Source organism: Orcinus orca, chromosome 10 (assembly GCF_937001465.1).
Source record: "Orcinus orca chromosome 10, mOrcOrc1.1, whole genome shotgun sequence".
Taxonomy (NCBI): Eukaryota; Metazoa; Chordata; class Mammalia; order Artiodactyla; family Delphinidae; genus Orcinus; species Orcinus orca.
The window spans coordinates 5,471,232-5,494,062 of record NC_064568.1 but is presented as its reverse complement, the minus strand read 5'-3'; the positions used below and the strand labels follow the sequence as shown (position 1 = coordinate 5,494,062).

Here is a 22,831-nt window from a genome sequence, read left to right as displayed (position 1 = left end):
TGTGCGTCTGGAGCTTGTGCTCCACAACGGGAGAGGCCACAACAGTGAGAGGCCCGCGTACCGCAAAAAAAAAAAAAAAAAAAAAAAAAAAAAAAGGACAAAGAGGACACGAAAGAAAGAAAACCAAAGGACCAGTCTAGGAGGTCCAATGTTTGAATAAAAGGCGTTCCAGAAAGAGAAGAGAGAAAACAGATGGGAAGAGCGAATACAATAAATTTTTCCTATATTCTTATACTCTGAGTTTCCAAACTGAAGGGTAATGAGTATTCAGTGTAACAGATAAAAACAGACTCACATCGAAACACACCACTGAGAAACTTCAGAGCCCTGGGGTTAAAAGAAGACCTAAAAGCCTTCCACAAAGAACATACACAAAGGATTAAGAATCAGAACTTCCTAGAAGTGAGAAGATAATCGAAGCAACGGTATCAAAATTCTAAAGGACAACTATTTCTAATCATCTCCAGCCTAAGCCTCAGTCAGGCGTGAGGGTGGACTAAAGATACACTTGGCCACACATGGGCTCCAAATCTGCCTCCTCTGCCCCCTTTCCCACGAAGTTCCCGGATGGTGCGCTTCACCAAAATGATGAGGCTGTGCGCCACAAAAATCAAAGACACCAGATACAGGAAACAGGGTTCCTCACATGAGACAGGTGACGACAGCCTCTGTGGGAAAAGAAAGCTGTGAAGGCAAGGAGAAGTGTATCACATGGCTCAGCTATGAATCACAGTAACACAGTCAGACAATGGAAACTCAAGATTGGCTTCACTAAAGCTACGGCACAACCATATTTGGAACACAGAGGGATGGGTGCGGGGGTGTGTGTGTGCGCGTTGGTGGGGGCAGTTGAATTCTAATCTGCTAGAGTGAGAAGTCCACAGATGATGCCTAAAATTAAAAGGAGAGAAGCAGCAATATAAGCTCATTACCCAGAGAAACAGCAGTGAAAACAAAAATAACCCACCAGGAGAGTCAGCAGTAGTTGTCTCTGGAGAGGAACACTGGCCGGCGGGGAGGGCAAGGTACTGCTGTTTTTGCAACAATATCATGTGTAACTCCCACAGATATAAAAACGCAAGGGGAAACCTGCACATAAGGAGTAACTGGGAAAACGCAGAGGGGCAGCAAATCCTCCCAGCAGCACCTCAGACTCCGGATTACAGCGCCATCTGCCTGTCTATATGTTACTGCCGTGTCCTAGGTTATGACCATCAAAATTCAGCATTTCGCAAGTAGTTGCAGGATACAGATAAAGCTTTACATTTTAACCAGGAGCACTGAGGCTGCTCAATCCAGCAGGTACGTTAAGTGTGGATTTTTAACAATTCTTACCAGCAGTGAAAATGCCTTTGGTGCTCTGTCTCATACTGGAAGGTCTCACGATTGCTGAGAGCCCTGTGAGAAAAAAACAATAACAATGCCAAAAAAGCCAGATGTGAGTCATCCTAACACTTTTAAAACTTGAAACTAAATATTCTTTCCAGCTATCCAATAAAACCAGCAAATCTATCTCTGGTGTCAGAGTGACAGTGAAAAGAGTATCAGGATCGAGGTCCAGGAGACTGGAGCTGCCAGCTGTGTCAACGACCAGCTGTGTCGCTGACCAGCTGTGTGAACACAAGCAAATGACCTCCCCACTCTGGGTCTGGGACGCCTCATCTTACAACCAGTGGGTTAGGTGACCCTTGAAGGTCATTTTTTTCACTTTAAATCTGCTTAAGTCTGCTGGCTCTCAATTCCAAGATGTGGAAAGATTGGGGAAAAAAACACCAAACGTTTCTGCCTAGGAGGAAAACTTATTCTGAAATCACTCAGAGGACTCCTCGGTGAGGACAGCAGGACAGTCCTTCAGGCCCACAGAAAGGCAGAAGGACTCACACCATGACCAGAAAAGACACGCCTCCACATGTATCTTCAGAAGAGGTAGCCGGCACCCTAGGCACATGCTCCGCTCTGCCCGACGGGCAGGTGTCTCCATGTGACACCGTCACTGTGACTTGCATCCTGCCAGGTGGCCAGGCTGCTCCCTGGGGAAGCTCAGCAAATACGTACTCAACAGTAAACGGTGCACTCATCTGAGGGAGGGCATCATTTTCTTTTCTTTTCTTTTTTTTTTTTTCATCATTTTCAATTTCATGATTTCCTTACTTGCTGACTGACCTTGTAAATTACCTGTAACACCTCAAAAGGCAGCAAGTCTCTGAAGATCAGGCTCAGATTTTTGGTCCACATTGGGGATGACGTGAGGAACAGGGGCCATGTTGGAGCAGACCTACTGTGCACACAGGAGCCACACCGAGGGGGCGTCGGCCAAGGAGAGTGGTGTTCTTGATGTTATAAAAGCATTAAAAATGTCACCAGTCTCGGGCTTCCCTGGTGGCGCAGTGGTTGAGGGTCCGCCTGCCGATGCAGGGGACGCGGGTTCGCGCCCCGGTCCGGGAAGATCCCACATGCCGCGGAGCGGCTAGGCCCATGAGCCATGGCCGCTGAGCCTGCACGTCCAGAGTCTGTGCTCCGCAACGGGAGAGGCCACAACAGTGAGAGGCCCGCGTACCACAATAAAAAAAAAATCACCAGTCTCCATCCTCCTCAGACCACCGTGAGGAACAAACACATGTCTTTGAAATAACTTCTAAACGTTATGCCCTTGGGACCAAAAGAATCATTGTTTCCCTCTCTGTCAGTGATTTAGGACCCAGGGATCTGAAAATAGAAGTACTTTCGGCACCCTACTTCAAACAAACAAGAATTTAGGTTGGGAAAACCCCCAGACTGTTAGTGCTTTCTTATTCTGAGAGGAAATCTCTCTCTCCATCTCACTAGGCAAGAAAGAATAGAGAACCCGTCTCAGCCACAAAGTTTGCTCCCCCCGACCCCCTCCAGCCAACACTTCCTCCCCGTCAGATTCATGCACGTACCTAGACGCACCACGTCTCCACAGTCGGGGTCATGAGCCACTTGCAATAAAGTTTCTTCCACATCTCTGTTTTTTCCAGGAGGGTCCATAATATGATTTATTTGTTGCTGTAAGGTTTTGGGCAATGTCATTAGTTGAGTGAACTGTCCTTCTGGGCTTTTATCGATCTAAGGAAAAAAAAAAGATGACGTCTATGGAAAGTGCTTTGAATTCTATAAATATTCAAAGCACATGGCTTCTCCTTAAAACCACATGAACATATATGAACTCACACCTAGTAGACTAGGCAGGTGCTAAGGAGACTTTCTCCTTTCTGAAACTGAATGCCTAGGTGTTAAGGATTCTAAGTTCCTTCGAACAAGTTAATTCTTTTCCTATGATATTCTACTTGTACTTAAGAATAGAAATTTCTTTCAAGAGTCAATTTTTGACTCTCAGTTTTAAAATTTCTATTTGTTCTAAATCCGGTAGTTAAAGAAAGTAAAATTTCAGCTAAAATTCATCGACACACCGGCTCACCCAAGTACTCATTTTCTTTTATTTATTTATTTAAATTTTATTTATTTATTTATTTTTGGCTGTGTTGGGTCTTCGTTGCTGCGCGCGGGCTTTCTCTAGTTGCGGCGAGCGGGGGCTACTCTTCGTTGCGGTGCGTGGGCTTCTCATTGCGGTGGCTTCTCTTGTCGTGGAGCATGGGCTCTAGGCGCGCGGGCTTCAGTAGTTGTGACATGTGGTCTCTGCAGTTGTGGCTCATGGGCTCTAGAGCGCAGGCTCAGTAGTTGTGGCCCCCGGGCTTAGTTGCTCCACGGCATGTGGGATCTTCCCAGACCAGGGCTTGAACCCGTGTCCCCTGCATTGGCAGGTGGATTCTTAACCTCCGTGCCACCAGGGAAGTTCCCCATGTACTCATTTTAAACACAGGGGCACAAAGTAACATAGCCAGTAACATGCAGGCAATCAGAGAGTGGGATCTAAATTCGCGTCTCCTGTCTGTAGGGCCTTTTATGTACCATGCTGTATTTCATAAACTGTAGGAATAAACTGATGACAGAGACTAATCTTTATTTACTTTTAATCCCGTGGCACATAGTAAGTACTCAAAAAACATCGGTTGAATAAGAGGATAAATAACTGCACCAATAAAGCTTAGTTGTCATTATTTCTTAAACAGCAGTAAGTTATACCAATGGTTTCTGTTCCCAGTGTATTCTAAAATACATCAAATTTAAAGAAAAATACAGAAATAAAGCATATATAAAACTATGCATTAGACTTTACTTGGAAACCTGTGAATCAACAGTTATCCATAGAGCTAAGCCCACACCCAGCTTCCCTAACTCCTAGTCTAATATATTTTACGTCATGGAACTAAATTTTTCCAAAATCATGTAAACATGACTCCCTGCCAAGGTGAAAAGCAGTACCACTGCCCTCAGCAGCTCATCACATTATTCTCCCAGTAAGAATCTGTCTTGTATTCTTTCAACAAGCGTTTAGGTTTTAACTTTAAGAGAACAGTAAGAAAAAAGAATAGATACGTGAATGTATTAAATTTTAGATTTGGATTTTCCAGATATGACCAACTTTCTTAATAATTAGAATTCATTCATTCTACCACTTTTTCATTCAACAAATATTTACTGAGTATATGCCAATGTCTAGATTTTCTAGTTTTATCTATAAATCTATGCAAAAAAGAAGAAAATGCTATTATATAGTGGCTTCAATAAGGTGAAGGTTTTTTTAACCTAAATATTTCATATTTATCATGGAGATGGTCCTAAATTCACAGGATTCAACCTCCACTTAGCTTTGGCTAGATAAATGACAAAAAATGTGAATATTTCTGTAAAAGATGCTAGAAATGACATTTATAGACTCATATTTTGGGGCCAAGTATTGAGATTAGTCACTAGGATCTTATATTTCAAGGCTTTACCTATGAGACTTCCAGGAATTTTAGAGATGCCAAAATGGCTGAGTAATATGAGGAATTAGAAAACAGTTATTTGCCACTGCTTTCTCTTGAGGAAAAGAATGCACTGGAGTTTTTGTTTGAAAGCATGTGTTCCAAGACAAAATATTAGGTGACATGTTCAAATAAATTGCAAAATTTTAATTATCCTTACTCTTCAATTCTCATTAAAACACAAAAGTGAAAGCATTCAGTTAAATTATGAGTCAAATTGCATTTTAAAAGCAGACATGGAAAAGACCACATGTTCTATGATTCTATTTACAGGAAGTATCTAGAAGAGGCAAATCCGCGGAGTCAGAAAGTAGATTAGTGGCTGCCTGCCGGGAGGGGAAGCTAGGTACTGCTACTGGGCATGGGGTTGCTTTTTGGAGTGATGAAAATGTTGTAAAACTAGATTGTGGTGATGGTTGCACAACTGTGTAAACAGACTAAAAACCACCGAATTTTACAGTATGTAAATTATATCTCAATAAGGCTGATGTTTTAAAAAAGCAGATATGGGCATATGATAGTGGATGCTGTGTTGCACCGACCACATCCTGGCTTTGGGGCAAGGTACTCATTCTGCCAGCTGCTGGGAAAGTTGGCTGACTCCCTCCCTCAGAGTCCCTCCCACAACTGTCCTCAGGCAAAGGGAGCTGCCTGTATCCAAAGACTGGAAAATGCAGGAGGCCAAAGGCCTGGTCTCTTTGCCCCAGGTGGGGACAGCTAGGAAGGGCCATCGAGCTCCACAGTGCCATCACAGGATCAGATGGAGTCTTTGTTTCTAATCTCCCCAATCCTGATCCTATACAACTGGTACCAAGAGTGGTCCTGGAAAGCACATTCTCAGACAGCATTTTGGAGCTATCACAGGGTAGAAGGCCAAGTGGAAGCCTCTGAAGCTGCCGTTCTCACCCCCTGGCCAAAAGAGTAATGAAAAAACAAAACCACATCACAGGAGGAATGGCAGGGATTAACGCCACCTATAGGCCTGCAGGATGCAGGGGTGTGATGTTTAATTTTGTATGTCAACTTGGCTAGGCTATAGGGCCTAGTTGCTTGGTTAACCTTTAGTCCAGATGTTACTGTAAAGGTATCTTTTTAAGCCAGTAGACTTTGAGTAGCAGATGACCCCCGTTAACATGGATGGGCCTCATCCAGTCAGTTGAAGGCCTTATGAAAAAAGACTAAAGTTTCCTGAGGAAGAAGGAAGTCTGCCTCCAGATTGCCCTCGGGCTCAAGAGTACAACACGCTCTTCCCTGCGTCTCCGGCCTGCTGGCTTGCCCTGCAAATTTCAAACTTGCCAACCCTCACAACTCTGTGAGTTAATTCCCTAAAATACATCTTTCTCTATATATCCTATTGGTCCTGTTTCTCTGGAGAACCCTGACTAATACTAGAGCTGACGGTCCCATCGTATCTCCACTGAGTCTGGCCTTCACAAAATCCAAATGGACTCTGGCAGATGGTAGCAGACCACCACAAACTCAGCCAAGTAGAAGCCCCGCTGTACCGGCTGTGGCAGATGTGGGAAGTCTGCTGAAGCGTATCAGCAGAGCCTCAGGTGTCTGGACGGGGCCACAGGCCTGGCGAGCGCATTCTCTGCCATCCACAGAGCAAGGAGGATGAGAAGCAGCTCGCGGCCGCACAGGACAGACCAGAGTGCGCCTTACCACCTGCCTCAGGGCCGTGTTAACTCCCCCACCCTGTCGTAAGATATTCAAAGAAAACCAGACTGTTTGGATACTCTGTATAATCTCATTGGTCCACTACATCAATGACACGTTGCTGCTGTCACCTGGTGAGCGCTAAAGGGCAAGTACACTGGAGGCCTTGGGAGATATATGCACCCCAGCGGGTAAAAGATAAACCTCATGAATTGTGAGAGCACACCACATCAGGGAGGAGTTTAGGGGTCAAGTGACCTGGAGCTCTGGGACAGCCTCTCCAAAGTAAAGATCAACTTACGGCATCTCGTACCTCTCACCACTAAGAAGGAAGCACACTGCCTGATAGGCTTCTTCAGGTCCTAGATGCAGCATATTCCACACTTGGGAATAATGCTCAGAGCCATTTACCCAGCGATATAAAAGGATGCAAGGTCTGTGAGGGGCAAGAGCAAAAACGAGCTCTGCGATAGATACAGGCAGCAGGGTAAGCAGCCCTCCACCACGTGGGCACACCTCCCTGTAAACTATGGTACTAAAGGCCTCCTCAGTGTACAGAGAAGCCAGGGGAAGTTACAGTGGGCTCCCAGTGGGAGATCACAATGGAGACTGCTAGGGTTCTGGAGCAAGGCCACGCCATCTGTAGTGAAGAACCACACACCATTTGAAATCAGCTCCTAGATGCTACACCCTGGCAGAGACAGAGCTTCTAACCATGGGACATCAAATGACCATGTATCAAGAACTGCCCATTATGAACTGGGACCTGCTAGCTTCACCAAGTCATAAGGTCACGAAGCTCAAGAGCAATCCACTGTAGGACGTAAGAGATACACCAGCATTGGACATGCGCAAGGCCAGAGGGCACAAGTCAGCTGCACAAACAGGAAACCCAGACCCCCATCATTTCCACTGTTGCACCAGCACATAATGTTCTACTTCTCCACTGGCTCATGCACACGGCTACAAGGAGGCTTTTGGAGGAGGATAAAGGATGGGCTTGCTTCATGGATGATTTGCCTTGTAGTATGTACGGGGTGAAAATGATGCATTACAGCCGCACCCAGGGATGGCCCTGGAAGACACTGATGAGGAGCCATCGTCCCAGTGAGTACGCTGCAGGTGGCACAGCTGGTTACCCACTTTACATGGAAAAGTGGCCCAAGATAAGAATATACAAAGACTCAAAGAGTGGACAATGGTTCACTGGTTGGTTAGGGACCTAAAAGGAAGAAGATTAGAAGGTGGAAGACAGGATCTGGGGGGAAGAGGCATGTGGATGGACCTATGGGAGGGGACACAAAGTATGAAGATCTTTGTATTGTACGTTAATGCTTCCATCTGAGAGCATCCAACACAGAAGAAGCAACAACAACCAAAAGAACAATTTAGCCAGTTGATTCAACAGGCTCTTTCATCCCAGTGATGGCATAACGGCTTGTAGCACGAGTAGTGGGCGGGAGAGATAGAGGCTCTGCCCAGATCCAATATCAGGGGCTTCTACTCACCAAGGCTGACTGAGTCACTGCTGTGGTTGAAAGTCTATCCTGACAGCAACAGAGGCCAACACTGAGATCCTCATAACACGACCATCTCCTGAGACTAACCAGCCACTTGGTGATAAGTTGACTACACTGGATCCCTTCCACCTGGGAATGGGCAGCAACTCCTCTTGCCTGGAAGTGACTCATATTCTAAGCATGGGCTTGCCTTTCCTGCCCACAGGACTCAGCCAATACCACTGTACAGGGCTCACAGGGCACAGGTGCAGGACGGGCACAGGATCACGGCTCCACTGTTCCTACCACACAGTGTGCCAGAGCTGCCAGCCTGGGAGAGCAGTAGTTCTCAAAAGGGGGACATTTTTGGCCCCTACAACAAAGAATTATTCAGCCTAAAATGTCAATAGTGTCACTACTGAAAAACCCAATGAAAGAGCTTTGAAGAAGAGCTGAGCAACAGCTTAGAGATGATACCCTGTGAGAGTGGGGCACAGTATATACCCTAAATTCATGGCCGTTATAGAGTACTATGTTCCCAACTGCTAGACTACATGAGTCTGGGAACCACGGGGTAAAAGGAGAAACAGCCTTGCTTACTGTCATTCCCAGGGACCACCTGGGCAATCTGTGCTTCCCACCTCCACAACTTTAGGACTGTGGGTCTAGAGATCCTAGTTTCAAAAGAAGAAATGCTTCTCCCAGAGGACACAGTAAGCATCCTATTAAACTTAAAGCTATGAGAGGGCAGACAGCAGAAGCAACAAGAACTACAATCCTGCAGCTTGTAGAACAAAAACCACATTCACAGAAAGATAGACAAGATGAAAACACAGAGGGCTATGTACCAGATGAAGCAACAAGATAAAACCCCAGAAAAACAACTAAATGAAGCGGAGATAGGAAACCTTCCAGAAAAAGAATTCAGAATAATGATAGTAAAGATGATCCAGGACCTCAGAAAAAGAATGAAGGCAAAGATCGAGAAGACTCAAGAAATGTTTAACAAAGACCTAGGAGATTTAAGGAACAAACAAACAGAAATGGACAATACAATAACTGAAATGAAAAATACACTAGAAGGAATCAATAGCAGAATAACTGAGGCAAAAGAATGGAAAAGTGACCTGGAAGACAGAATGGTGGAATTCACTGCCGTGGAACAGAATAAAGAAAAAAGAATGAAAAGAAACGAAGACAGCCTAAGAGACCTCTGGGACAACATTAAACACAACAACATTTGCATTACAGGGGTCCCAGAAGGAGAAGAGAGAGAGAAAACACCTGAGAAAATATTTTAAGAGATTATAGTCGAAAACTTCCCTAACATGGGAAAGGAAATAGCCACCCAAGTCCAGGAAGCACAGAGAGTCCCAGGCAGGACAAACCCAAGGAGAAACACACCAAGACACATAGTAATCAAACTGACAAAAATTAAAGACAAAGAAAAATTATTGAAAGCGATAAGGGAAAAATGACAAATAACATACAATGGAACTCTAAGGTTAACAGCTGATTTCTCAGCAGAAGCTCTACAAGCCAGAGGGAGCGGCATGATATATTTAAAGTGATCAAATGGAAGAACCTACAACCAAGATTATTCTACCCAACAAGTATCTCATTCAGATTTGACGGAGAAATCAAAAGGTTTATAGACAAGCAAAATCTAAGAGAATTCAGCACCACCAAACCAGCTCTACAACCAGCTCTACAACTAAAGGAACTTCTCTAAGTGGAAACAGAAGAGAAGAAAAGGACCTACAAAAACAAACCCCCCCAAATTAAGAAAATGGTAATAGGAACATACATATCGATAATTACCTTAAACATGAATGGATTAAATGGTCCAACCAAAAGACACAGGCTCGCTGAAGGGATACAAAAACAAGACCCATGTATATGCCGTCTACAAGAGCCCCACTAGGGACACATACAGACTGAAAGTGAGGGGATGGAAAAAGATATTCCATGCAAATGGAAATCAAAAGAAAGCTGGAGTAGCAATACTCATATCAGATAAAATAGATGTTAAAATAAAGAATGTTACAAGACACAAGGAAGGACACTACATAATGATCAAGGGATCAATCCAACAGGAGAATATAACAACTATAAACATATATGCACCCAACATAAGAGCACCTCAACATAAGGCAACTGCTAACAGCTATAAAAGAGGAAATCGACAGTAACACAATAATAGTGGGGGACTTTAACACCTCACTTACACCAATGGACAGATCAACCAAACAGAAAATTAAAAGGAAACACAAGCTTCAAATGACACAATAGACCAGATAGATTTAATTGATATTTATAGGACATTCCATCCAAAAACAGCAGATTACACTTTCTTCTCAAGTGCACATGGAACATTCTCCAGGATAGATCACATCTTGGGTCACAAATCAAGCCTCAGTGAATTTAAGAATTTTGAAATCATATCAAGCATGTTTTCTGACCACAATGCTATGAAATTAGAAATCAATTACAGGGGAAAAAACGTAAAAAACACAAACACATGGAGGCTAAACAATACGTTACTAAATAACCAAGAGATCACTGAAGAAATAAAAAAGGAAATCAAAAAAAACCTAGAGACAAATGACAACAAAACCACGACGATCCAAAATCTACGGGATGCAGCAAAAGCAGTTCTAAGAGGGACGTTTAGAGCAATACAAGCCTACCTCAAGAAACAGGAAAAATCTCAAATAAACAATCTAACCTTACACCTAAAGGAACTAGAGAAAGAAGAACAAACAAAACCCAAAGTTAGTAGAAGGAAGAAATCATAAAGATCAGAGCAGAAATAAATGAAATAGAAACAAAGAAAACAATAGCAAAGATCAATAAAACTAAAAGCTGGTTCTTTGAGAAGATAAACAAAATTGATAAACCACTGGCTAGACTCAGCAAGAAAAAGAGGAGAGGACTCAAATCAATAAAATTAGAAATGAAAAAGTAGAAGTTTCAACAGATGCCGCAGAAATACAAAGCATCTTATGAGACTACGACAAACAACTCTATGCCAATAAAATGGACAACCTGGAAGAAATGGACAAATTCTTTGAAAGGTATAACCTTCCAAGACTGAACCAGGAAGAAACAGAAAATCTGAACAGACCAATCACAAGTAATGAAATTGAAAGTGTGATTAAAAATCTTCCAAGAAAAAAAAGTCCAGGACTAGATGGCTTCACAGGTGAATTCTATCAAACATTTAGAGAAGAGCTAACACCCATCCTTCTCAAACTCTTCCAAAAAATTGCAGAGGAAGGAACACTCCCAAACTCATTCTACAAGGCCACCATCACCCTGATACCCAAATCAGACACAGATATTACAAAAAAAGAAAATTACAGACCGATATCACTGATGAATACAGATGCAAAAATCCTCAACAAAATACTAGCAAACAGAATCCAACAACACATTAAAAGGATCATACACCATGATCAAGTGGGATTTATCCCAGGGATGCAAGGATTCTTCAATATATGCAAATCAATCAATGTGATACACCATTATTAACAATTTGAAGAATAAAAACCATATGATCATCTCAATAGATGCAGAAAAAGCTTTTGAGAAAATTCAACAGCCATGTATGATAAAAACCCTCCAGAAAGTGGGCATAGAGGGAACCTACCTCAACATAATAAAGGCCATATACGACAAACCCACAGCAAACATCATTCTCAATGGCGAAAAACTGAAAGCATTTGCTCTAAGATCAGGAACAAGACAAGGATATCCACTCTTGCCACTCCTATTCAATATAGCTTTGGAAGTCCTAGCCACGGCAATCAGAGAAGAAAAAAGAAATAAAAGGAATACAAATTGGAAAAGAAGAAGTAAAACTGTCACTGTTTGCAGATGACATGATACTACACATAGAGAATCCTAAAGATGCCACCAGAAAACTACTAGAGCTAATCAGTGAACTTGGTAAAGTTGCAGGATACAAAATTAATGCACAGAAGTCTCTTGCATTCCTATACACTAATGATGAAAAATCTGAAAGAGAAATTAAGGAAACACTCCCATTTACCACTGCAACAAAAATAATAAAATACCTAGGAATAAACCTACCTAGGGAGACAAAAGACCTGTACGCAGAAAACTATGACACTGATGAAAGTAATTAAAGATGATACAAACAGTTGGATAGATACAGCATGTTCTTGGATTGGAAGAATCAATATTCTTCCTATCCAGGAACATGGAAAATGACTATACTACCCAAAGCAATCTACAGATTCAATGTAATCCCTATCAAATTACCAATGGTATTTTTTACAGAACTAGAACAAAAAAACCTTAAAATTCGTATGGAGACACAGAAGATCCCGAATAGCAAAAGCAGTCTTGAGGGGAAAAAACGGAGCTGGAGGAATCAGACTCCTTGACTTCAGATTATACTACAAAGCTACAGTAATCAAGACAATATGGTACTGGCACTGGCACAAAAACAGAAATACAGATCAATGGAACAAGATAGAAAGCCACACACTTATGGTCAACTAATCTATGACAAAGGAGGCAAGGATATACAATGGAGAAAAGAGTCTCTTCAATAAGTGGTGCTGGGAAAACTGGACAGCTACATGTAAAAGAATGAAATCACAACACTCCCTAACTCCATACACAAAAAGAAACTCAAAATGGATTAGAGACCTAAATGTAAGACCAGACACTATAAAACTCTTAGAGGAAAACACAGGAAGAACACTGTTTGACATAAATCAGCACAAGATCTTTTTTGACCCACCTCCTAGAGAAATGGAAATAAAACCAAAAATAAACAAATGGGACCTAATGAAACTTCAAAGCTTTTGCACAGCAAAGAAAACATAAACAAGACGAAAAGACAACCCTCAGAATGGGAGAAAATATTTGCAAATGAATCAACGGACAAAGGATTAGTCTCCAAAATATATAAACAGCTCATGCAGCTCAATATTAAAAAAACAAACAACCCTATAAAAAATGGGTAGAAGACCTAAATAGACATTTCTCCAAAGAAGACATACAGATGGCCAAGAAGCACATGAAAAGCTGCTCAACATCACTAATTATTAGAGAAATGCAAATCAAAACTACAATTTTGCAATGAGGTATCACCTCACACAGTTAGAATGGGCATCATCAGAATATCTACAATCAATCAATGCTGGAGAGGATGTGGAGAAAAGGGAACCCCCTTGCACTGCTGGTGGGAATGTCAATTGATACAGCCACTATGGAAAACAGTATGGAGGTTCCTTAAAAAACTAAAAACAGAATTACCATATGAACCAGCAATCCCACTACTGGGCATATACCCAGAGAAAACTGTAATTCAAAAAGACACATGCACCTCAATGTTCACTACAACACTATTTACAATAGCCAGGTCATGGAAGCAACCTAAATGCCCATCAACAGACGAATTGATAAAGAAGATGTGGTACATATATACAATGGAATATTACTCAGCCATAAAAAGGAATGAAATTGGGTCATTTGTAGAGACGTGGATGGACCTAGAGACTGTCATACAGAGTGAAGTCAGTCAGAAATAGAAAAAGAAATATCGTATATTAATGCATATATATGGAACCTAGAAAAATGGCACAGATGAACCGGTTTGCAGGGCAGAAATAGAGATACAGATGTAGAGAACAAAAAGTATGGATACCAAGGAGGGGAAAGTCACAGGGGGTGGTGGTGGTGTGATGAATTGGGACATTGGGATTGACATATGTACACTAATATGTACAAAATGGATAACTAATTAAAAACAAACAAACAAACTTAAGCTATAACTGCCGTCCAATCACTTTAGAATCCCAGGCAGACAAGAAGTCCAGAAGACAAAGAAATGAATCACCATACTGGCAGAAATAATTAAACCTGACCATCAGGAGGTAGGGCTGCTGGTACACATCTCTTATTACCTCTTGCCCAACTTTGATGGTAAATGGAAAGTGTAGTAGCTACAGTCCAAGATGGGCATGGTGACCAGAGTCTCAGACTCCTCAGGGATGAGAGTCTGGGCCACCTCACCTAGACCAGCCTAAATGCTAGAAAGGGTGAGGGGAATTTGGAATGGGCAGCAGAGGCGGGAGAAGATGGGTATCAGTGGCAGCTTTAAGATTAGATGCATCTCTGGGAACTGAAGCTCAGCCCACTCATCTTATTCTTGTGCATTTCCCCACAATAAGAAGCCAGTTAGAACATAGACCATCCAGGCTTTCAGAGGCCAAACTGAGGGATTTGGAAGTTTATTTTCACAGTTAAAGGAAATTCCCAGCTGTTTTCCCTTGCTCAGTTTCTAAAAGTTGGCAGCTAGGCACATTATCTTTCCCTATCCTCTAACCAGAGAGTAGATGATGTCTCTTTGGAGAAATTCTACAAATACTGAAACTTGGGGTCCTCCAATGGAACAGCCAGGTCCTTGTCCCAAATCCTATAGTGAAGCTCACTAGCTGACATGCTCTATCCATCACAAAGAACTCCCAGTCTGCATTTTTTAAACCGCCTTGCTCTTTAAAATACAGGCCACAAAGGATGTGCAAACATTTGAGAAAAGCTTCTAACACAACAGATGAGAGTGAATCCATAGAAAAAAAGGAACTAAGAGAAACAGAGACAATATAGGGAGCAAGAAAAAACTTCAAAAATTTTAATAAAGATCATTAAAGAGATGAGGAAAGATAATGCATTCATACAAGAACAGGATGCTATAAAAAAGAACATTCAGAGGAAATTAAAAATTCAAAAGAAGTGTTAGAAGATTGATTCAAACAATTCTTCTGGAAAACAGAACAAAAACCCAAAGAAACAGGAATGAGGGAAAGAAACAATCGAACAAGGAGGTCCAACAACCAACTAACAGGAATTCTAGAAAGAACAAGCTAAGAAAATGGATATGAAGAAATGATGAAAGAAAATTTCATTACAGAAATGATAAAAGAAAATTTCCTAGAACTGAAGCTCGTGAATTTCCAAAAGAGGCTCATGAAATGCCAGACTAATAAATGAAAAACATGGGAATTCCCTGGCATTCCACCAATTAGGACTCCACGCTTCCACTGCAGGGGGCAAGGGTTTGATCCCTGGGTGGGGAACTAAGATCCCATAAGTTGCATGGTGCAGCCATAAAACTAATAATAATTTTAAAAATAAATGAAAAACATACACACAAAGACAAAGGCAAATCATCATGAAATTTAAGAATACTGGAAAAAAGGAAAAGATCCTAAATACTGTCAGAGAGATAAAAAAGGTCACATCCAAAGGACAGGGAATCTGAATAGTGTTGGACATTTTATTTTTTTAATTCAAACAGAAAGTCACAAAAATTATAATCATCCTCATCAGTTCACTCAGTCCCATGTAATTAATTTTTTTTATTCTTGATTTTTGTTAGCACTTTTATGAATTCATCAGTTTTCCATTAGAGCTCTGAAAATGCTTATTCATTCAGTTCAGCAGTACAGTCAGTTACCAGAAACCTGTACTTGTCAGAGCCTTTTCTATGAATTCCTTGAAGATGAAACCCATTTATAGGAACATTTTTGCAAAAGCATCAGAGTACACCCAGAACTGTCTGTAAATGACAAAAGACTTAAAAATGACCACGGTTAAAGATTTGATGAAAGTTCATAATAATGCAATTGACAAGGAAATTTAGTTATTTCTGAGATATACATTTTAAAGTAATAACTAGAATTATGACTTATAACATTATACCAAAACATATAAGATTTTTAGAAATTTCATGTCATGTCTGAAACATTTATATTAACATATTTCCATACAAATAACCCAAAGAAAGTTTAGTATTAGTTGGGGTTTTTTTTTGTTTTATTATACTGCAGGTTCTTATTAGTCATCAATTTTATACACATCAGTGTATACATGTCAATCCCAATCGCCCAATTCGGCACACCACCATCCCCACCCCACCGCGGTTTTCCCCCCTTGGTGTCCATACGTTTGTTCTCTACATCTGTGTTTCAACTTCTGCCCTGCAAACTGGTTCATCTGTACCATTTTTCTAGGTTCCACCTACATGTGTTAATATATGATATTTGTTTTTCTCTTTCTGACTTACTTCACTCTGTATGACAGTCTCTAGTGTGGGACTTCTGAATGCAACTCTAGAAGCTAGAATAAATGAAGCTATGACTTAAAACTTCTGAGGGAAAATTACTTCCAGCCTAGAATTTGATATCTAGCTCAAACTATCAATCAGTGTGAGGGTAGAATTTTCAGATGTACATGGTCTCAAAAAATTTACGTCCTTCACAACCTACGTTAGGAAGTACTAAAAGGTATACTTCATCAAAATTAAAGTGTAAACCGTGAAAGAGGAAAAGATCCAGTAAACCAAACACTTGCAAAGGAGAGGGGAAGAAATTCTCGGGTATTAATGAAAGAAAGTTTCAGGAGAAGAGCTGTGCATCAAGCCTAGAATGGAACCATACCCGAAAGGAACAGGGGACACAGGGCTCCAGGAAGAACGTCCCCAAGAACAGTAAGAAACAGAGAACACACATGATGTGTTTGTCTACAGTGGAAGATGTTCTACAGGTCTGTAGCAGAATTTGAGGGTGAATTAGTTACAGGTATGTAGAAACTAAGCAAGTGAAAAAAATGAGACAGTGATTAACTCCAAGAAAAACAAAGTTGTACAGGAAAGGAAATTTCATAGTAGTATATCTTAGCAATGAAGAAAGTTATGTGTCACAATAAAGTAAATATCGACTATTACCCTAACCCAAAGTTATGTAATAACTATACATGGAGCATAAGCGGTGGAGGAGTGGGGGTGGGGGGTGGGGAGAGGAGGAGAGAGAGAAAGAGAGAGAGAGAATGTATGTGTGTTGATTGCGGTGCATAAGAGAGTAAAAAATCCTCATTTTCCATAGAAAGATGACAAAAATAAAGTACAAGTTGAAAAAAATCAAGAATAACAATCAAACCATATTACTTAGAAATATGGAGGTAAACGTAAGAAGAATCAGTGAAGGAGATGAAAGCAGTTGCTCTGGGAAGTAGCACAGACAAGTAGGAAGGTGTACAGCAGGGAACTGCTGCTTTTTGTTACAAACCTTGGGGTGCCACCTGGTTTTTAAACAATATGTATGCATTACTTTAAGAAAAGTAAAAATTAAAAACAAAATACCTCAATCTAAAGCAAACATGGCAAAATCTGTTAACCTGAGTGGTGGGTATTCTGGGCATTCATGTTATCCTCCAACATTACATTTAAAATAATTCCTACTTTTTTAAAGTTTCCTTTCAGTTCTAGAAATGCCATTAACTTGTCATTCAACATAATATTAGTTGCCCCTATTATGTGGAAGAGGAAGAGCATTAAAAAAGTAAAATAGTATTCCTTAACTTAAAGATAAAAAACTATGAATTCTATAGTTTAAAAAATCTTAAATCCAAATTCCTTTTCTCAAAGGAAAGGCTCTTTGATTTTTCTTTTCAAAAAATTTAATATTTTGAAGAATGCCTTGAAAGAAAGTTTTGTTTGATGTACCAAAGAAAAGTTCCAAGACATGATACATATAACAAGTGGGGAAAAAACAAGCTTCAGAATAACCTGTATGAATACATTTATGTAAAATAAAACCAAACAAAAAAGACCAAACTGCTTCATACATGTGTCTATGTACAAATACATACAAAAGTACATGCAACAAGATCTGGAAGAAAACATGCCAAACTGTTAATAAGGCTACCTCTGGGGAGGCAGGTGGGCCTGGGGATGGAAAGAAGGTAATTTCAGAGTTTATTTTCACTCATTTTTGATTAATAATTAACATACATAGTAAGAACTTCAAATGGCAAAAAAGACACACACAGTGAGGACCAGTCCCCACCTCCCCCCGCCTCATGTCAGCCCTTGGTCCCCTTCTCCAAAGGCAGCCTCTTATTACTAGTCACTTACTAGTCATTTGTGTACCTTTTAGCCTTATTTCAAATATACGGAAGAACATAAGTCCACAGGATTTCCCACAGATAGTTTACCTCCAGGCTGCCTTGCTGGATTTTATACACCACTTGGGGATTCTCCTGTAGAATGCTGCCGTAGAGCTCACGAAAATGGGCTATGTTGGGCTTCACAATATTCAACACTTTTGCCTTATCCTCTCCAACCACCATCCGAAAGTCACCTGGTTAAAACAAACAGAAAAACGAATTTTCCACTGCGAATTCACATTCTGACCTGTGAACTACAGTCCCCCAGCTGACACTGCACTAGTTCAACCTGGCGGGATCTCTCATTCAAAACACTTGCCTTTTCACCTTAAAACTGGGAACACAGTACCCCAGAAATGCAGGCACATGTTCGGGGGGAAAGAGAGCCTCTCAAATCACAAAGCCCTTTAGCAGTTAAAATATAGTTACCTAAGTACAAAAGGTAGTCACCATTGAGAGGTTAATATGTGTTTGTTTTTCCAATGCAGAAGCTTCTGTATTTATAAACTTTCATCTTGTGAACAAAACTCTGCCTGTGACCAATCACAGAGATGGGGGCTGTGTGCCTCACCACAGCTGTGTCCTTGGTACTGCTTACTCAGCTTGGCCCTCTTGCTGTTTGCGTGAGGGCTTTTGAGGTGCTTTATGAATATAAATAACCTTATTATATTTGATAAGGGCAAGGTTTACATTTAAGATAAACTTTAAAGCAGATATAATTTAAAAAATTGCAAGTGGTGAACTTGCTGATCTTCTAGAGAAGCCAAGAGGCAACTGGGACTCCTGGGGACACAGACGCTGATGGTGGCCATTCTGAGGAGCTCATTCTACCATGAGGACACTGGTGCTGGCAAGTGCCATCTTGGAGTCCTCCCTCTAGCCTATTAGCACAAGGCCTGCTCATTACTGGGTCAGAACCAGCCCCAGGCCCTACAGCCAATCACCCTTGGACAAGCCCCAACCACCAGCAAGCCAGTGGCCACGACACTGGCAGGGCCTGACAGCTAACTGGGCCAGGGACCAGCCCTGCCTATGAGCATGCCCAAAGAAGTCAGCCCCACCACAAGAGAAGGGCCCATGTGGCCCATACAGGGGGCACCCCTATATAGTCCTGGTGACCAGAAGGAAGAGTGCTGCTGGGACCCACAGGACGTCTCCTACATAAGGCCACTCCTCCAAGATTGGGAAACATCCAGCATCACCCTGATGCCAAACCAAACAAGCAGGCAGCATCACCCTGATACCAAAACCAGACAAACATGCCACAAAAAGAAAGAAAAGAAGAGAAAAGAAAATTACAGGCCAACATTAATGATAAACTTAGATGTAAAAATCGTCAACAAAATATCACCAAATCAAATTTAACAATGTATTAAAAGGATCACACACCATGATCAAGTGGGATTTATCCTAGGGATGCAACAATGGTTCAATATCTGCAAATTAATCAATGTGATACACCAGATTAACAAATTGAAAAATAAAAATCATATGATCATCTCAACTGATGCAGAAAAAGTTTTTGACAAAATTCAACGTCCATTTATGATCAAAACTCTCAACCAAGTAGGTATAGAGGAAACACACTGAACATAATAAAGGACATATATGATAAACATACAGCCAACATCATATTCAATGGTGAAAAGCTGAAAGCATTTCCTCTAAGATCAGGAATAAGACAAGGATGCCCACAGTCGCCACTTTGATTCAACCTGGCATTGGAAGTCCTAGCCACAGCAATCAGACAAGAAAAAGAGGTAAAGGGAATCCAAATTGGAAAGGAAGAAGGAAAACTGTCAGTGTTCGTAGATGACATGATACTACACATAGAAAATCTTAAAGTTGCCACCAAAAAGCTATTAGAACAAATGAATTAAGTTGAAGGATACAAAATTAATATACAGAAATCTGTTGCATTTCTATACACTAATAATGAAATATCAGAAAGATAAATTAAGAAAACAATCCCATTTACACTTCCATCAAAAAGAATAAAATACCTAGGAATAAATCTAACCAAGGAGGTAAAGGACTTGTACTCAGAAAACTATAAGACATTGATGAAATAAACTGAAGACTACACAAACGGAAAGATATACCATGCTCATGGATTGGAAGAGTTAATATTGTTAAAATGACCATACTACCCAAGGCAACCTACAGATTCAGTGCAATCCCTATCAAAGTACCAGTGGCATTTTTCACAGAACTAGAATGAATAATTCTAAAATTTATATGGAAACACAAAAGACCCCAAAAAGCCAAAGCAATCTTGAGAAAGAAGAACAAAGCTGGAGGTATCATGCTCCCTGATTTCCAATTACACTACAAAGCTACAGAAATTAAAACAGTATGGCACAGGCACAAAAACAGACACATAGATCAAAGGAACAGAACAGAGAGTGCAGAAATAGACCCACACTTACACATTCAATTAATCTATGACAAAGAACGCAAGAATATATCATGGGGAAAAGACAGTCTCTTCAATAAATGGTACTGGAAAACTGGATAGCTACATGCAAAAGAATGACACTGGACTTCTTTCTCACACCACATACAAAAATAAACTCAAAATGGATTAAAGACTTAAAAATAAGACCTGAAACCATAAAACTCTGTCCATATGAGCTTTAATATCAGTCTTAGCAATATTTTGGGGGGCTCTGTCTCCTCAGGCAAGGGACATAAAAGCAAAAATAAACAAATGGGACTACATCAAACTAAAAAGCTGTTGCACAGCAAAGGAAACTATCAACAAAATAGCAGTCTACTTAATGGGAAAAGATACTTGCAAATGATATATGCAACTCATACAACTCAACAACAAAAAAACCCAAACAACCTGATTAAAAAATGGGCTGCAGATCTGAATAGACATTTTTCCAAAGAAGTTTTATAAAGATGGCCAATAAACACCTGAAAAGATGCTCAAATCACTAATCATTAGGCAAATGCAAAATAAAGCCACACTGAGATACCACCTTACACCTGTCAGAATGGCTATCATCAAAAAGACTACAAGTAACAAGTGTTGGCAAGGATGTGGAAAAAAGGGAACCCTCATTCAGGAATGTAAATTAGTACAGCCACTACAGAAAACAGTATGAAGGTTCCTCAAAAAATTAAAAATAGAACTACTGTATGATCCAGGAATCCCACTTCTGGGTATTTTTCCAAAGAAAACAAAACACTAATTTGAAAAGATATATGCACTCCTATGTTCACTGCAGAATTATTTACAACTGCCAAGATATGGAAGCAACCTAAGTGCCCACTGATGGATGAATGGATAAAGAAGATGGGATATATATATATACACATACACACACACACAATGGAATATTAGCCATAAAAAAAGAATGAAATCTTGCCATTTGAGACAACATGGATTGACCTATAGAGTATTATGCTAAGCAAAATAAGTCAGAGAAAGACAAATACTGTATGATTTCACTTATATGTGGAAACTGAAAAACAAAACAAACAACAAAACTGAAACAGACTCACAGATACAGAGAACAAACGTATGGTTGCCAAAGGGGATGGGGGAGAGAGATGAGTGAAATAGGTGAGAGAGAGTAAGAAGTATAAACTTCCATTTATAAAAGAAATGTCACAGGGATGTAATATACAGGGAATATAGTCAGTTACATTGTAATAACTATGTATGGTGATAGATGATAGCTAGACTTATCATGGTGATCATTTTGTAATGTATAAAAATATAAAATCACTGTGTTGTACACTGCAACTAATATAATATTGTAAGTCAATTATACTTCAATTAAAAAAAAAGCACCAAAAGGCTGCCTCTATATGATACCAAAGCATCTGGAAAAAAAGTATGAAATTTAGTTTAAGAAGAAAAAAGACTACGCTCAGTTTAAAGTTAAAAAAAAATGCAAGTGGTGAGAAATGAGGAACCTTACATTGGCCTGTGGGATGAACTGAGCTGCAAAATACTAATTCCAAAGGACAAAGAGCAACTTTTGAAACAACCTTAAAGTGCCCTACCCTGCCCATGCCACTGGCGACCATCAGCAAGATATGGGGGCAAAGGAGTGATGAAATGGGAAAACTTGTGTGAATGCCTATTGGGCTAACGTTAACTCAGAAGAGGCTGGGCACACGTGAGGAACCCCTGGGGAAGCTTGGAGAAAGCCATGTGGCTGAAGCCTTTGCTGGGCAGATAGAAAGAAGTCTGGGGGAGGAGTGAGGTGGAAAGAGCAGGCAGATACCTCAGCTGCTGAGGAATCCCCTGGGGGGAGGGTGACAATGTAACGTATCATCCGAACTAGGTCACTTTTGAGGGTGAAGTGGGCAATGCAAAGTCATCAGGACAAGTATTAACTGGGCAAACCAGGACATGTGGTTACCCTCACCGATTTCTTTTCTTGGGAGCAGGGAAGGGAATCATCAAAATTATGACCAGCCACAGCAGATCTTCTAGAGCAAACTGTTGGTCTGTTTGGAAAAATAAAAAGATATCCAGTAGTCAGTATGTACTTCAGTAAGGAATAAAATACACTGGATTTTTAAGCTTCAAAGGACCAACTTACACTACAATTTGGTAGAAAGCATGTGGGGACTATAAGCTTTGGAAAAAGAGTTACAAACAGCCTCTGGAACCCAACCTTTGTGAGATGAGGTCGGGACTGGTTAGAGCAGTGAGCTCAAGTGAATCCTGTCCTAACAAGCTGCTCAAATACAGACAAGACTGTTTTTTTCACTATTATTTTAAAGGGAAGAGAGTTACATAGTTAAACCCTGGGACGACTGCTAGTGAGGGTGTAG

The 22,831-nt window shown here is 40.7% G+C and overlaps 1 protein-coding gene and 1 long non-coding RNA gene across 11 annotated transcripts in view; one reads left to right on the top strand and one right to left on the bottom strand.

Annotated features, from left to right (window-relative positions):
* The window catches only part of LOC117203218 (uncharacterized), a 360,640-nt gene that overhangs the window by 29,093 nt on the left and 308,716 nt on the right, over positions 1-22,831 (top strand). The window lies entirely within an intron of this gene.
* The window catches only part of VGLL4 (vestigial like family member 4), a 270,472-nt gene that overhangs the window by 223,563 nt on the left and 24,078 nt on the right, over positions 1-22,831 (bottom strand). For 9 of the 10 annotated variants that reach the window (XM_049715550.1, XM_033437383.2, XM_004274843.3 and 6 more), the window contains 3 exons: positions 18,080-18,225; positions 2,922-3,087; positions 1,336-1,398 (listed from right to left, as the gene is read on the bottom strand). In XM_049715550.1, coding sequence (XP_049571507.1) covers positions 1,336-1,398; positions 2,922-3,087; positions 18,080-18,225 — 375 coding nt within the window. Of the gene's footprint in view, positions 1-1,335; positions 1,399-2,921; positions 3,088-18,079; positions 18,226-22,419; positions 22,502-22,831 lie in introns of all 10 variants that reach the window. The other variant, XM_049715552.1, reaches the window with a different exon arrangement.